We start from the raw sequence: 13,885 nt of genomic DNA, 5'->3' as shown, positions 1-13,885 counted from the left end.
GAAAACCCGTTACAGAACTCCACTTCCAACGTTCATTGATGCAGTATGAATAATGAGACGGTAATTATCAATTCAGGAACAATGCTAGTCTGTCATTGAAGCGATTTTCGGAATATTTCATGAGTAACTGAAAATGTTTCGTATCAAACAAAACTGTTCTCCTTGTTTGGGAATCATTATAAGAAGTCCATCGTATAGGCTACGGTTTGACTGTGAACATTCCACATGATACAAAGAGGTATCAAATTGAAATCAATAACAACATTATTAAGTTGTTTTATGAAGGTTTTATTCATTACATACTCATTAAGAGCAATTATGTTGGAATGAGCTTGAAAAGTTATAAAACTCTATAACAGATGCACTTTGAAAAACATGAACACATTTCAACATTATATAAGAAATAATGTTTACCTATGGCAGTACTAAATTAATTTTATTCATGAGATTTAAGTGAATGAATCCTCCTAATCATGATAGATCACTTCCATTCATATTGATTCAAGAATTAAATGAATGAAACGATATAATTAGGTATTATGATAACATTACACTCATGCATGAAATGCTTCCGACAATAATCCACGGGAGATTTATACTGGTATTGTGGTATTTATGACTGCTTTATCTTTCACCTATGAATATTATGATCCTTATGATCTCATACATGTATCTGAATTGAAAATTATATAGTGATTGAGTTGAATAAATCAAATATGCGTTACATACAAATAACCTTTTGGACTTTATTACAATTAAAACTAAAAGAATGATAGTAAAGCTAAGCTTAGTTTTCCTCTTCCATTATATTGATATATTATGATATCTTCTTATTTCTTCTTATTATGATATCCATTATCGGAGGTAACTGTGATAATTATATTGAAAAATGGATGATTGGAATTAAATGAAAAATCATCTTGTAGTTGGATTGGAATGAAATGAAAAATCATCTCGTATTTGGAAGAAGTTGAACGGCTTTTCCAGTTTTGGTTGATGATTAGAATTGAAGCTGATATTATGGCATTGAAGCATTAATCGAACTTCGAGATGTTAAAACACTCATCGTTTCACTTGTGACAATGTTGTTGAATTTGGTTTTTCGAGGACCTCGCATGTTCTGGAAAGGTTACTCCTGGATTGTTAAATGTTACAATCTTGTTGCCGCTCGCCACAAAACAGCCAACAAAACTCACGTTGACCTTTGATCAAAATCAATCAGTCTGAATAAAACAATCGGAGATAGAATATCCCACACTTACATTTCATGGTCCTGTTATACTGAGTGATTCACATGAAGAATGTGTAGAAGAGCTCAATATTCAGTTTTTTCTGGTCTAGGTCGGATATTTTTAATCAACATTATTTGAAGGGAAATCAAGGTTCGCTTAATTTTTTGTGCACTTTAAGTTTGTTCACCATATGAGCACATGCATTAAATTGACTTTGCTCTCTGCTATCAAAATTCAACGATTAATTAGTTTTTTGGGCTAATGAGTTCATATATAAATACATCGTTCACATTGAAGGGTTTAATTAATTTGATAAGAAATAATGTTATCAGAACCTAATGAATTTCCATCCAAGCATTAAAAGTGATTCAACGGAATAGTTTGGCTTTCGTGAGAAATCGCTCTCTCTCCTCTCTTTTCAATTAAATAGCAGCTTTGCAATGTAGATTATTAGAAATCATATGAGAAATTGAGAAAGTCCAATCATTGGACGGGTTTGTACGATATTTAAATGTGGATTCAAAGTGCTGATCTCATTCTTGGACGATCCAGTCGGGGGTCCAGGGGGCGGAGCCCGGATATGACGAGCGAAGCGAGCCTGACGGCTAGTCTGAAATATACACCGAGCAAGAATATATTTTATATACAATGATTCAATGATTCAATTCTCATAATTGAGACAATATACGAGGTTTGAATAAAAATCTGAGTACCCTTTTCAAAATTGTTCAAAGAAAAATGAATAAAGGGTACTTGGATTTCTATTTTTATTTATATTCAACAGTAGCCCTTATCAACCGTTACATTGGTCTAAACCCAAAAAAAGGTTCTCTAGATCTGGAATTTTATTAATCCAATTACGGAGAGATTAGTGTTCTAATTTGGGCTTGAACAGTGTCAGTATATATAACGCGAAGCTCATAGCCGAACCTTGTCGCTGTTGATGGAACAAACCCACTAACATCACGTTACTGGGTTACTGGGAAAGGGCTTGGCTAGGATTTGGTGCGAATGAGATTTTCGACCCCCGTTCATAGTCTCTTTATCAGCTACTCGCCAACAAAGCCGGGTGGCCTGTTTACACTACTAAGAAGGAAAACAATGGTCCATTCGCGTCTTGCATCTTCGTAAGATTGCGTGCTATCATGACCAAGGGTGGCCATCTTGGGGCACAATAGGATCTGCGTGACAATTCAGACGAATTCTATTAGGGTTGCCGCTATTCAGAGATCAAATCCACTTTGTAATAAACAAGGGTCTGTAACATTAACAACTAGATAGCATGCAAATTTCCAGAATGTATCACATTGAATGTTGGCGATGCGTAAGGCTGCAAATTTATTCAATAAATTGCTAGAGTCAGTCTGATTGGGTTTAGACTGAATAGGATAGCATCCTTTCTCCAGTATTTTGATCAGAAATACATAGAAAATATCGTGATTCTAAATGGATGTGGTATAACTCAGCGATGAAGATGGAGAATATAACGTCATTACTGTCGTTTTTAACAACTTTAGTAATCCTTATCTCATCTAATTCATTGCATTTTTCAACTAGCAATCCTTACCATTCATCGAATCAATGTCAATACTACAGTTTTCAACTTCTGTAGTAATTATTATCTTATCAAATCCATATCAATATTGCATTTTTCAACAAGAAATCTTCATCAAATGCTATCAAATCCATTCGTGGATAAGTGAGTATGAAACTAAATATTCAAATAGAAATGATCTTGAGAAGAATATTTTTGCGTCGATTCTGCAATGAGTGAATTATGTTTCTTCTCCTTCCAAGCTTCTTGGTATGCGAGGGTAATGGAATGATACGATCAAAGTAGACTTGACACGTATGAAATCCAACATAGATAAATTGAACAATTTCTGTCAGTAGGCTGAGTGGTCCAGGTATCGCAAACTTCATTCTGCTGTAGCTGTATGGCTGTGGGTTCGAATCCCGCCTGGATCATGGTCATTTGATCATATCATTCTATTACCCTCGCATAAGAAGAAGCTTTGGAAAAGAAAAACATAATTCACTCCTTGCAGAAACAATGCAAGAACTATTATTCTCAAGATCTTGTCTATTTGAATATTTTCATTCTAATATTACATACTATTGTGTCAAGTTGTTCATTGCCGGTAGTGCCAAATTGTGATCTAATATTCATTTTATTAATTTGTTTGTAATTGCTTTTGTTGAAAATAAATGAATTTGGATTTAAAGTTGTGTCAGCATGGTAATACACGGTTCGCCATATCATGCTCCACAATAACTCCCGTTAAACTTTTTCATTAAAAATTTCATTAATCAACTTTTCGACGGTTGAAGCAATTTAAAGACTATGAAAATCTGTATGTTTCTGATAGGTATCGAGCTAATCCCTGACGCTTGAGAAATGGTTTCGGAAATTGTTTCATATTATCTCAATACTCGAACAGTTTTGATTACCTATGCCTTTACCCTTAATCATAACTGTAATCTTGAAGCTCAATTTCTGAGAACTAAAGCTCGGATTCTGAGAGCCTCGTAGATACTCCCACACAGTTTCTTGCTTCATCGGTCACTCCCACTCCAGGATCAGCTCTGAGTGATGTCTCCAATTCACAGTTTATTAACAAGATGTCAGAGCAAGAGTTGATTAGAAATTGATTTTGAGCTTTGACTCGCAACTTTCAGGACGGACTTGTTGATCACACGATACCTACTCACAGGAAATAGCTCCAACAATATTGTAGACTTGCTCAGACTCTTCTTATTTATACTACGGAGTTTCTTTCATTCTCACTCACCTTTCTTATTATAACTAGGCTGACATTATAACCTTCCGTATTTTATGTATTTTTGGCTGAGAAGAAATTATTGAATAGTTCATCAATAATAAAAAGAATACCAATAGAATAAAAATAGTCGTGAAGGATAGTTCTGAACCGACACAAGAATTTCAATTTCTAGATCACACAATGAATTCTCAACCTATCTTCTACTCTCTACTCTATTTAATGCTTACTCTGAAGTACCAAATTCTAAAAATAATTAAATTGAGCATTGAAATTTGTATTAATTTTGAACGGAAACATACTTCTTGAATTTTCCTGTCACAATTTTCCTACAAATGCTTGAAACGTCTCCTATTATTTTAACATTGTCCCTTGTTTGGCCGTTTCGAATATTTTTTTGCTTTGTTCCGGACAATAGTGATTCGATTGCAAATAATCACTTTGGATTTCTGTCTATTCTCCTCCACTTATTGAATGAGCGAATCGAATTCTATGTTTCAAGTCAATCGACGTTTGTCTGTTTGTACCGCAGTTATAGTCCGATTTGGATAAAATTTAGCATACAAGTACTTTGAAACAAGGCGCAAAAACGTATATATTTAAAATTTTCAAATTTATCCCCGTTTCAAGATGGCGACCCTTTATTCGGAAATTTTACCCTGAAAATCAACCTAACTATTCAATACTTTATCGGATCAGAATCAAATTGGGCTCATTTTTCTCAGCGCTTCAAAGTGGTATAATTTCATGTATCGAATGTTCAAAATTTTTTAATTTTTGGAATTCGAATTTTTTCTCCAAGTCTCAATCCAAGTTTAAGATTTTTTATCTTTCTAACCGTGCTTCCGAGCTTAAAAGTGTAGAGAATCTTTATTCTTCAGCGCTCCAAGGTGGTCTTATTTCATATATCCCATATTGAAAATTTCTAAAAATTTAAAATTCGATAATTTTTTCAAGTTTCAGGTTTTTCATCTCTTAAACCGTGCATTCTAGCTTAAAAGTGTGAAAGACTTTTATTTTCCAGCGCTCCGAGATGGTCATATTTCATACATCTCATGTTGAAAATTTTGAATTTTTACAATTCAATATTTTTTTCCAAGTCCCACTTTCAAGTTTCAGATTTTTTATCTCTTCAACCGTGCATCCTAGCTCAAAAGTGTAAAAAACTTCAATTTCTCAGCGTTCTCCACCGATCCTATGTTATATATCATCATACTCTAAATCCAATTTGTATGTGTGTTTGTGTGTGAATAGGTGGGAGTGTGTGAGTAGTGATGTTAGTGAGTGTAGCGAATTCTACTGTTCTCCGAACTACTAGTTACTTGATAATGGAATGTTGATTGAAGACTAGCGATTTTCAACAATATTTCTGTTCATCTCCGAAGCTGATTTTTTCGAGTTCCACTTTGCAAATAATTGAGTAAACTATCAATCAAATTGAACATCTAATTTGAGTCTACTCGTAGTCAATGTATTGATTCATTAAATGATAATACTGTTTGATGTAAAAATGAAATAACAATCAATCAGTGACTGATAACTGATAGACTAAATCATTTTCCAATCTGTGCTCATAAAATATAATATCATAAAATCCATGACTGGTTCAATTCTCTGATTTTTATCGATTTACTTTCAACAATAACATCTTCACACGTCTTTTACTCTCCCATTGGTTCCAGGTTATGTCCGGTGTGACGGCGTCATTACGTTTTGAGGGATCAGTGAACGTAGACTTGCGTGAGTTCCAAACCAACCTGATCCCGTTTCCGCGAGTTCACTTCCCATTGGTCAGCTATGCGCCACTGGTTCCAGCACATAAAGCACGGCACGAGCAGTTGACTGTGGACCAGATAACCAGTTCATGCTTCGAGCCAGCCAATCAGATGGTCAAATGCGATCCACGCACCGGAAAGTACGTCGGCGTCACGCTGCTCTACAGGGGAGATGTTTCCCCCAGCGATATCAACAACGCTATCGGTCGCATCAAGAATGCACGAAGCGTCAACTTTGTTGAGTGGTGTCCGACCGGATTCAAGGTAAAACGAGGCCATATTTTAGTAGATCAATGAGAATCCTCTCAAAATTTTTTCAAGCAAAGGTGAATTGAATTGAATTGAATATTTGCCTTTATTAAGGGCGAGGTTAGGACTCTAGGTCCTCTCTGCCACACAACTGCACAGTCCTGGTTGGCAAAAAGGTGCGTACAGATGTCACGAACACGCTCATTTCACTTTTCATCAGCTGATGCTAAGATTATTATATCTGTATCTTTCCGTTTCTGTGAAAATACAGATATAATCAGCTGATGAAAGTGAAATGCCCGTGTTCGTAGCGCTAAAGTCTGTACGCAGCTCAAGCTATTAAAACATTTTTAAATTAATGTGACAGAAAGTTTGAGCGTATCTCTGGTAAAGTATGAAAGTCCTCCCAACATAGTCCTTCCCGTTTGGAAGGTTGCATATACTGCCCCTGCAAGGTTATAGTGCACTGGTCCTAGCTATGAGGAGTTCAACGACTTCATCTTTACAATCTAGTCTAGTGGAAAAATTATTCATAACATCATCCGTGTTTACCAATAGTTTTGATCCTACATAATTTCTCTTTATTTAGTGAAATTCCCTTCCACCTCATATTCCCTCCTCTCAATTCTCATCGCCTCCCCAATGTCAATCAATTACGGTTGAATATAACACGATAGGATTTTTTCTAAATATTCTTATGGAACAGTTCAAGTATTCACAATGCAAACACAAAACACAATCATTATAATACACTGAATAGGTCATGTTTTATTGTCTGTCTATTATTCATTATTTGTTTGAATTACAGTGTTTGCATTGTGTAAACACAGTGGGTTCAAAAATACACTCAATGGCAATGATGAAATAATAATCTATTATAAGAGTCAATGTCTTCCTATCTCATCGAACATAATACCTAGGCCTATTCATAGTAATAGAGGGCCACAGCTACTAGGATATTTTTTTAGAATAGTACAAAAGTTGAAACGCAGAAGTAGAAAAAATACACTTCATTGTTATGGAAACACGTGATCTAATTTGATGATCGCGAATATAATTTGATATGAAAAGTAGTTGATAAAGATTCTGCATGAATGATTACGTTCTAGTTGACATTGATAAGACGTTGAGAACGACGACAATAATCACAAAGCGTTATTCAATAACGGCTTGTATGAAGGTCAATGTCATAATTGTTTTGATTGCATAATAGTATCGTTCAAGAGGAAGCAGCATGCTATCATCGGCTCATTTCACGGAGTGTTTCTTTTCTAAACGCTAAAAACCTTTTGTTGGAATTTAAATGATGCTGTTTCCAAAATCAGTCTTCTGATCAGTTATTTTGATTGGCTAACTGCGCTGATATAATTTACAAATTGAATAAAAGTTTCCTGGTGGCTTGGATCCTACTTAAATCTGTAAGTCTTATCCCTCATCATTATCATCATCCTTCGAATTACCTACGCACATGCCTGAATATTATGTTTGCATCACCCTCAGCAAAAAAGAGAATGTGGGTAACGCAATCGAATCCACTGAGTGCATTATATTATTTATATAAAAGCGAAATGGCACTGATTCAGTCATAAAGAAATCTCTGATTTGAATCAAATCTTTGATTCAGTCAAAAAATCTACTGGACCAAATACTTTCAAATTCGACAGGTATTTTCAGTTGGCTTTCGATAGCGCACTAGGAACTGATTTGAAAAATCGATACTTATGAAATTCTTATCTCACTGACTAACTCAATCACTCACTCACTCACTGATCACGATTTTTGAGAAACTACAGGATGAATCACAACAAAATTTAGAATATAGCTTTCTTATAGGTCCCAGGTGCTCATCAATAAGTCTTTTGACGATATTCTAACTGTAAGGGTGGTTTTTAAGGGTTTGAAGTCTGTCTTCATAGCATGTATTTTTCGTTTCCCAATTTCTCACTTATAATTATTATAAGTAAGAGATTGGGGGAATAAAAATACAAGTGGACAATTATTGTCCACATAATAACGTTGTTAGAGCTAAATTTTCTCATATTCTATATTTTTCATTTTGCATGCTTGCTTTGTAGGGCTTGTTATCCTACCAGTGCGTTTCCAAAGTCCACTCGTTCGTTCATGAGTAGATCTTGAGTCATGAAAAACGAGCTTGTCGATTCCATTAGATAGTTTTGAAATAGAGTTCAGAGCTAGGGAGCTAACTAGTTCCATGAGAAGTTTGGATTGTGAAATTTAATTTGTGCCGACGCTGGAGTTTCCAACTCATGAATTGATGATTTCACGGTTGGAGATTCTTTGTTAGGTATAATAGTTCCCTCTGAAATATTCTGCCAAAAATACGTACAATCTCAACTTTGAATAATATTAATTTTTGTCTCAATTAATAGATTTTTCTTGGAAAAGCAGAAATAATAGACAGAATATCTTATAATTTCTGTAGCTCAATGACTTAGAATATACAGCTTTTTGGGTGAGGATATGTGCCATCTACCATCATCATCATCATCTACAAAGTTATTTAGCTCAGTGTATTCATGAGATTTTGTCTATTTCTGTTCTTGTATGTAATGAAACTATGTTTAAGTACATAAGATTTTTATTTTGTAAATTGCGATTTTTCAATAAAAATTGATATCTTTCTATCTGTTTGTCATATATCTGAATAATGTTATTTCACAAAAAATATTCCCTTCGAATTGAATATTGCAAACTTAATCTTTTCTGTTCTCCAATCATAGCTGCAATCAATAGTTTGGCGTTCATGCCTAACCTACCCAACCCAAATTTTGTATTAAAGAATGAGTTGAAAGCTTTCTCGGTTTTGATGGAAATTCTTACAATATGGAACGGATTTGATAGCTGAGACTCAATTTTAATATTGAATTGGGTGAAGCAACAAGAGAATGCTTGAAAATGGGCGAGAGCAGTGACCTTAACAAAAGGAAATACGAAACAAGTTTACCATAGTAATCGATGGAGTAGCCTAGTTGGAGTGAACGAGATTATTGAAGAGTCCGATTCAAAGTGGAAAGGAGTATCAAAAGAAAATTAGACGAGGATGAAGGGAACACAGTCTTTGAAATGGTGAGAGTGGAGAAGAGATATCCAGTTGCAAAGGGTGAAAACAAGTGTTGCTGTGTTTTATTTTGTAATGTTTGCTGTAGCCCTTGAGAACAGTCTTAGCAGTACTTTCAGAAGGATTAAGGATCTCGAAACGAACGTTCCCTCTGTTAGTTTCGCTTTGCCTCGCCAATCATGTCAGTTTAACAAGACGGCGTTTTGGCTTTTTAATGAAGCAAGTCTCAAGAATTAAGCAGCGTCGAGGTGGAAGTGAATATAGCTCATCAGCGTGAATGCTATACTGCTCCTGGCAACGACCTCCCCCTCCCTCCACCCCTTAATTTCTCATCTCACTAATGATATAACTTGAAATTTCCAGCACAATTATCCCTATGTTTGATGATAAAACGTAATAAGACAATTCAGGAGCAAAGACTAGCATAGTCAAGCGTAATATTGCTCTGCTGTATTCATGAAGAGCACATCTTCAAGTTCATCCTCACTTCAATTGCTTATCAGATGGAATAATTATAAGAATTCGACTGAGTCACTGTCAATGTTGTAGAATCGTTCCATGATGGAATTAAAACACACATATATATATCGTCAAATTCTACAGTTTTATTTGGTGCAGGACTATGGTTTCGTGAATACACAGGTATCAAACATGTATCCTGTATCAAATAAAACTGTCGGATTTGATGATATATGTGTGTTTTAATTTCATTTTGGGATATTATAAAATTATACTAGAAACATATCAAGATTAATCGAGAGTTATAGTTCAAGTGATATGAAGATCCTTGAGAACTCCAATGATGAAGTGATATGCTTCTTGAATAAATATGTTGGTGGATAGATAAAATACAATTGAAATTTTAGGGGTATGAGTCATAAAAATGAACAACAAAGGAATAATCTGAGAGGGGAATCAGATTCCTCTAATAAAGACAAATTTTTGAAACATTCTGCTGTATTAGTGAGTCCAAACAATCAATTTACTACCAATAGCAAAATGGTATGTTTTATTTTAAGATCAGTACTTGCATTCGTCATTATTGAACAGCTGGAACAATAGATTCTTACTCTGTGTTCTGAACAAAGCTCAGGCTAGAGCTACCAGAGGACTGTAATTTACTATTCAAATAATTAAATACAAACAAGGGGTAAAATTTAATCTTCAATTTGAGCCAGGTTATTTGTACAGTAAAACTCTGCATTAATGAACAATAAAAAGAGCAAAAACTCACCAGATTTAATCCAATCTTGTCTACTTGCCCTTCGAAGCCTTTATTAGGTGTTTTGGTCAGATTCAGGGTGGGATGAAATCTGGGAAAAAGACAGGTTTGCTTCCGGGCAGCCTTTTGACGTTCAACTTGCAGGCTCTGTACTGTGTTTTGAACAAAGCTCAAACTGGATTCTTTATAAATTCAAATCCGATTCAAATTAATTCAATTCAATACTATTTACGCTGTTATATTCATAATCACACACACTACACTCAAACAATTATTTACAAGAAATTTCCGATCGAAATTACATGACAAAAATAGAAACTCGGTCTTCACAACAACGGGGACGAGACAAGACAAGAACGACTGATGAAACAAAAAACTGAAAACTAGGATGACAAGGCAAAACAGCTGGACGATCTGCACTGGCGCAAACAAGCCTGCTATTGGCAGAACTGTATCGAATTCTCGAATTCTCTGGCCAGACCATACCCCCGCCTCTGAAAAACTATTTTTCAGCCAAGTTACAAAACTGAAAAATCCAAGGAAGGGAAAAATCCAGACATGACAAAAAGAACAAAACACCAACACCAAAAAACAACACAAAAGAAAAAATGCAACAATCACCACAACTATTGAGTTGGGAGTGGATATAATTGCATTATTACTAGGTCGAACACGGAAACAACGATTACACTTAAAGACACAAATACGAATAGTAGAGCGAGCAGACAGTATCCAGAATATCTGTCTGATCAAGGACAACAATAACGAAGGTCCAGCATGAGACAAACGACCGCCGACGTGAATCACACCTTTATCAATGAATGGAGACAGGCGACGTAGGCGCATAGAACAACCTTCTCCGTTCTCTAATTGCACAAATTCAGATGAAAAATGTATCTTCTGTACCACTTTACATAGATACCTCTCAGCAACATCGAAATCTGATTCTTCTGATTGGGGTAAGATTCGTAAGAATTTGAGAACAAGAATTACAATTCTCAAAAGACGACCATAATCCGAACAACGACCAATCAATGAATATACTGCATTGCTGTTACAATCAGGAGATTTTGTGACTGTCAACACTGACGGTTTTTTCGCCTCTGGTGGATCCACTATCTCTTCAATTTGAGTTCTAACGGGCCAATCGCATTCGTCCTCTGCTATCCATGATGGACCTGAGAGCCACAATGGAAAGTTCACAAGCTCAACTGGTGATAAACCTCTAGACAAACAATCAGCGGGATTTTCAATTCCGGCAACATGCATCCACTCCTGTATACAAGAATCCTGTATTTTTGCGATTACCAACAAAAGTTTGCCATTTCGCGGATGGAGCATTAATCCAACACAAGGTGACTGTAGAATCAGAGAGTGCGATAATACGAGACACATGACAACGTTCACTAATAATAGGACTATGAATTCATGAGTTCTGCCAACAAGAGTGCCGCACACAACTCCAAACGAGGTATTGAAACAACTTTAGATGGTGCTACCTTGGACTTTGAACACAATAATACAACTCTTGCTCCTCGCTCTCCTTCTGCGACTTCACATAGATAACTGCACCATAACCAGACAATGATGCATCACAAAAACCAATAAAACTGATGTGAGAATCCTGAAACATACCAACGTGATGTGGAACAGCAAATTTCAACAATAGAGGCAACTCTTTTTGACAATTCTCCCAAAGAGTGCAGATAGACTCAGGCGGCTTCTCGTCCCAATCCACTCCTAACTTCCACAGTTTCTGGACAAGACATTTTAGAAATAATGTAAACAGTGACAAGAGACCAAGTGGATCATAGATACGAGCCATCACTGACAGAATAGAACGCTTAGTAGCGACGACCTCACCACTCTTGACTGAAAACTGAAACAGATCAGTACTAGGTTGCCAATTCAATCCCAAGATAGCCAAGGAGTTGTCTGCTTCGAAATCTTTACGAAAACGATTTCTCTTCCTCCGAGAATTTCTCAACATTGATGGTGAATTGGAAGTCCACTTTGTGAGCGAGAAACCTCCTCCCTCAAACAGCTGCTTGGACTGATGATACAGCTCCGCGGCCTCTGACTCTGTGGCGACAGATGTGACTAAGTCGTCCATGAACATGTCTCTTGGTATTCTCGCCTTGGCTGCTGGAAAACGATTTCCATCCTCCTCTGCAAGCTGGTGGACGGTGCGAAGCGCCAAATTTGGAGAGCTTGAAACACCAAATACAACACAATTGAGCTGATAAATCTCGATTGGATCCTCCGGCGAAAATCTCCACAATACACGCTGATAACGACGGCAGGAATCCTCCACTAATATCTGTCGATACATTTGTTTAGTGTCGGCAGTTAGTGCGATTGGGAACAAACGAAAATAACTAACAAAACAAAAATGTCAGTCTGCATTTGGGACCAGCATGAAGAACCTGGTTCAATGACAAACCAGATGATGTTCTGGAACCAGCATCAAATACAATTCGGATGAGCGTGGTAGTGCTGCTTGCTTTCACGATGGCGTGATGCGGTATGTAGTAACCACCTCGGTCTGTCTGATCTGCTACAAACGACATGTGACCCTGACATAGGTAATCGATCAATATTCCATGATATGAAATACGAGTATTGCTGTCAAGCTCCAGTCGTCTCTCCAAAGTCAGCAGTCTGCATTCGGCGACAGCATACGAATCTCCCAAGCTGCTGGGCGGCTCCGCAAATAACAAGGTAACAACAAAACGACCAGAATTCACACGATGTACAGACTTCCGAAAATTTACCTCACACTCCAACTCTTCCGGTTTCAGTTGACAGCTTGGTGCAGGGCACGATTCCAACTCCCAAAAACGTTCCACAAAACTATCCAACGATGGACTACTAACGAATGGACTACAGATGGCTGTAAAACAATTCGACACATTCCTTGTTGAAGTGAGAATCGGCGCTCTCCCCATCAGAATGTGACCAAAGACACTATTAACAGTCATCAATTCGTGCGATTCACCTATACTAGGACTCCCACATAGCAAGTGAGGAACTAACTCCGCACCAATGATGCCATCTATTCTACTAGGAAGGTAGAATTTGTCGTCAGCCAGTGTGAGATTTTCAAGATGATGAAGTTTGGATCTGTCGATTTCACAAGAAGGCAACTTGTCGATGATTCTATCTACCACTGTGGCATCCATCGAAAACTTGACAGTAGGATCCAACTTCGACTGAATCAACACACAAGTACGACCTCGAACTTCACTAGTACCACCACCGAATCCACAAACAACGGTTTCCATGGGCTGGAATGGTAGTCTCAAACGCCGACACAATTTGGCTGTAACAAAATGACACTGACTCCCGGTGTCAACCAAGAAACGAACATCACAAAGCTGATCATTACAATCTCAAACATGTGCAGTGACGGTCGACAACACACACGGTCGAATTTTCTACATCGTTGGATGTAGAACACAACTAATAGGTGATGTGCCACCTGCCTTGGAGTTCGACGAGGACGCAACACCTTCATTGGAACTTGATCTGGGAAAGTGCAATAAAGA

General features: G+C 36.8%; 1 protein-coding gene across 1 annotated transcript; it reads left to right on the top strand.

Annotated features, from left to right (window-relative positions):
* Positions 1 to 5,694: 5,694 nt before the first annotated feature.
* On the top strand, positions 5,695 to 6,051 carry LOC111046408 (tubulin alpha chain; the record flags this gene model as incomplete). The annotated part of the gene is made up of 1 exon (XM_039445567.1): positions 5,695 to 6,051. A coding segment is annotated over one exon (357 nt), but the record flags the coding sequence as incomplete, so codon positions are not given.
* Between the last annotated feature and the right edge of the window lie 7,834 nt (positions 6,052 to 13,885).

Source organism: Nilaparvata lugens, unplaced genomic scaffold (assembly GCF_014356525.2).
Source record: "Nilaparvata lugens isolate BPH unplaced genomic scaffold, ASM1435652v1 scaffold7265, whole genome shotgun sequence".
NCBI lineage: Eukaryota > Metazoa > Arthropoda > Insecta > Hemiptera > Delphacidae > Nilaparvata > Nilaparvata lugens.
Note: the sequence above shows the minus strand (reverse complement) of the source record. Positions and strands in the feature narration are given on the sequence as shown.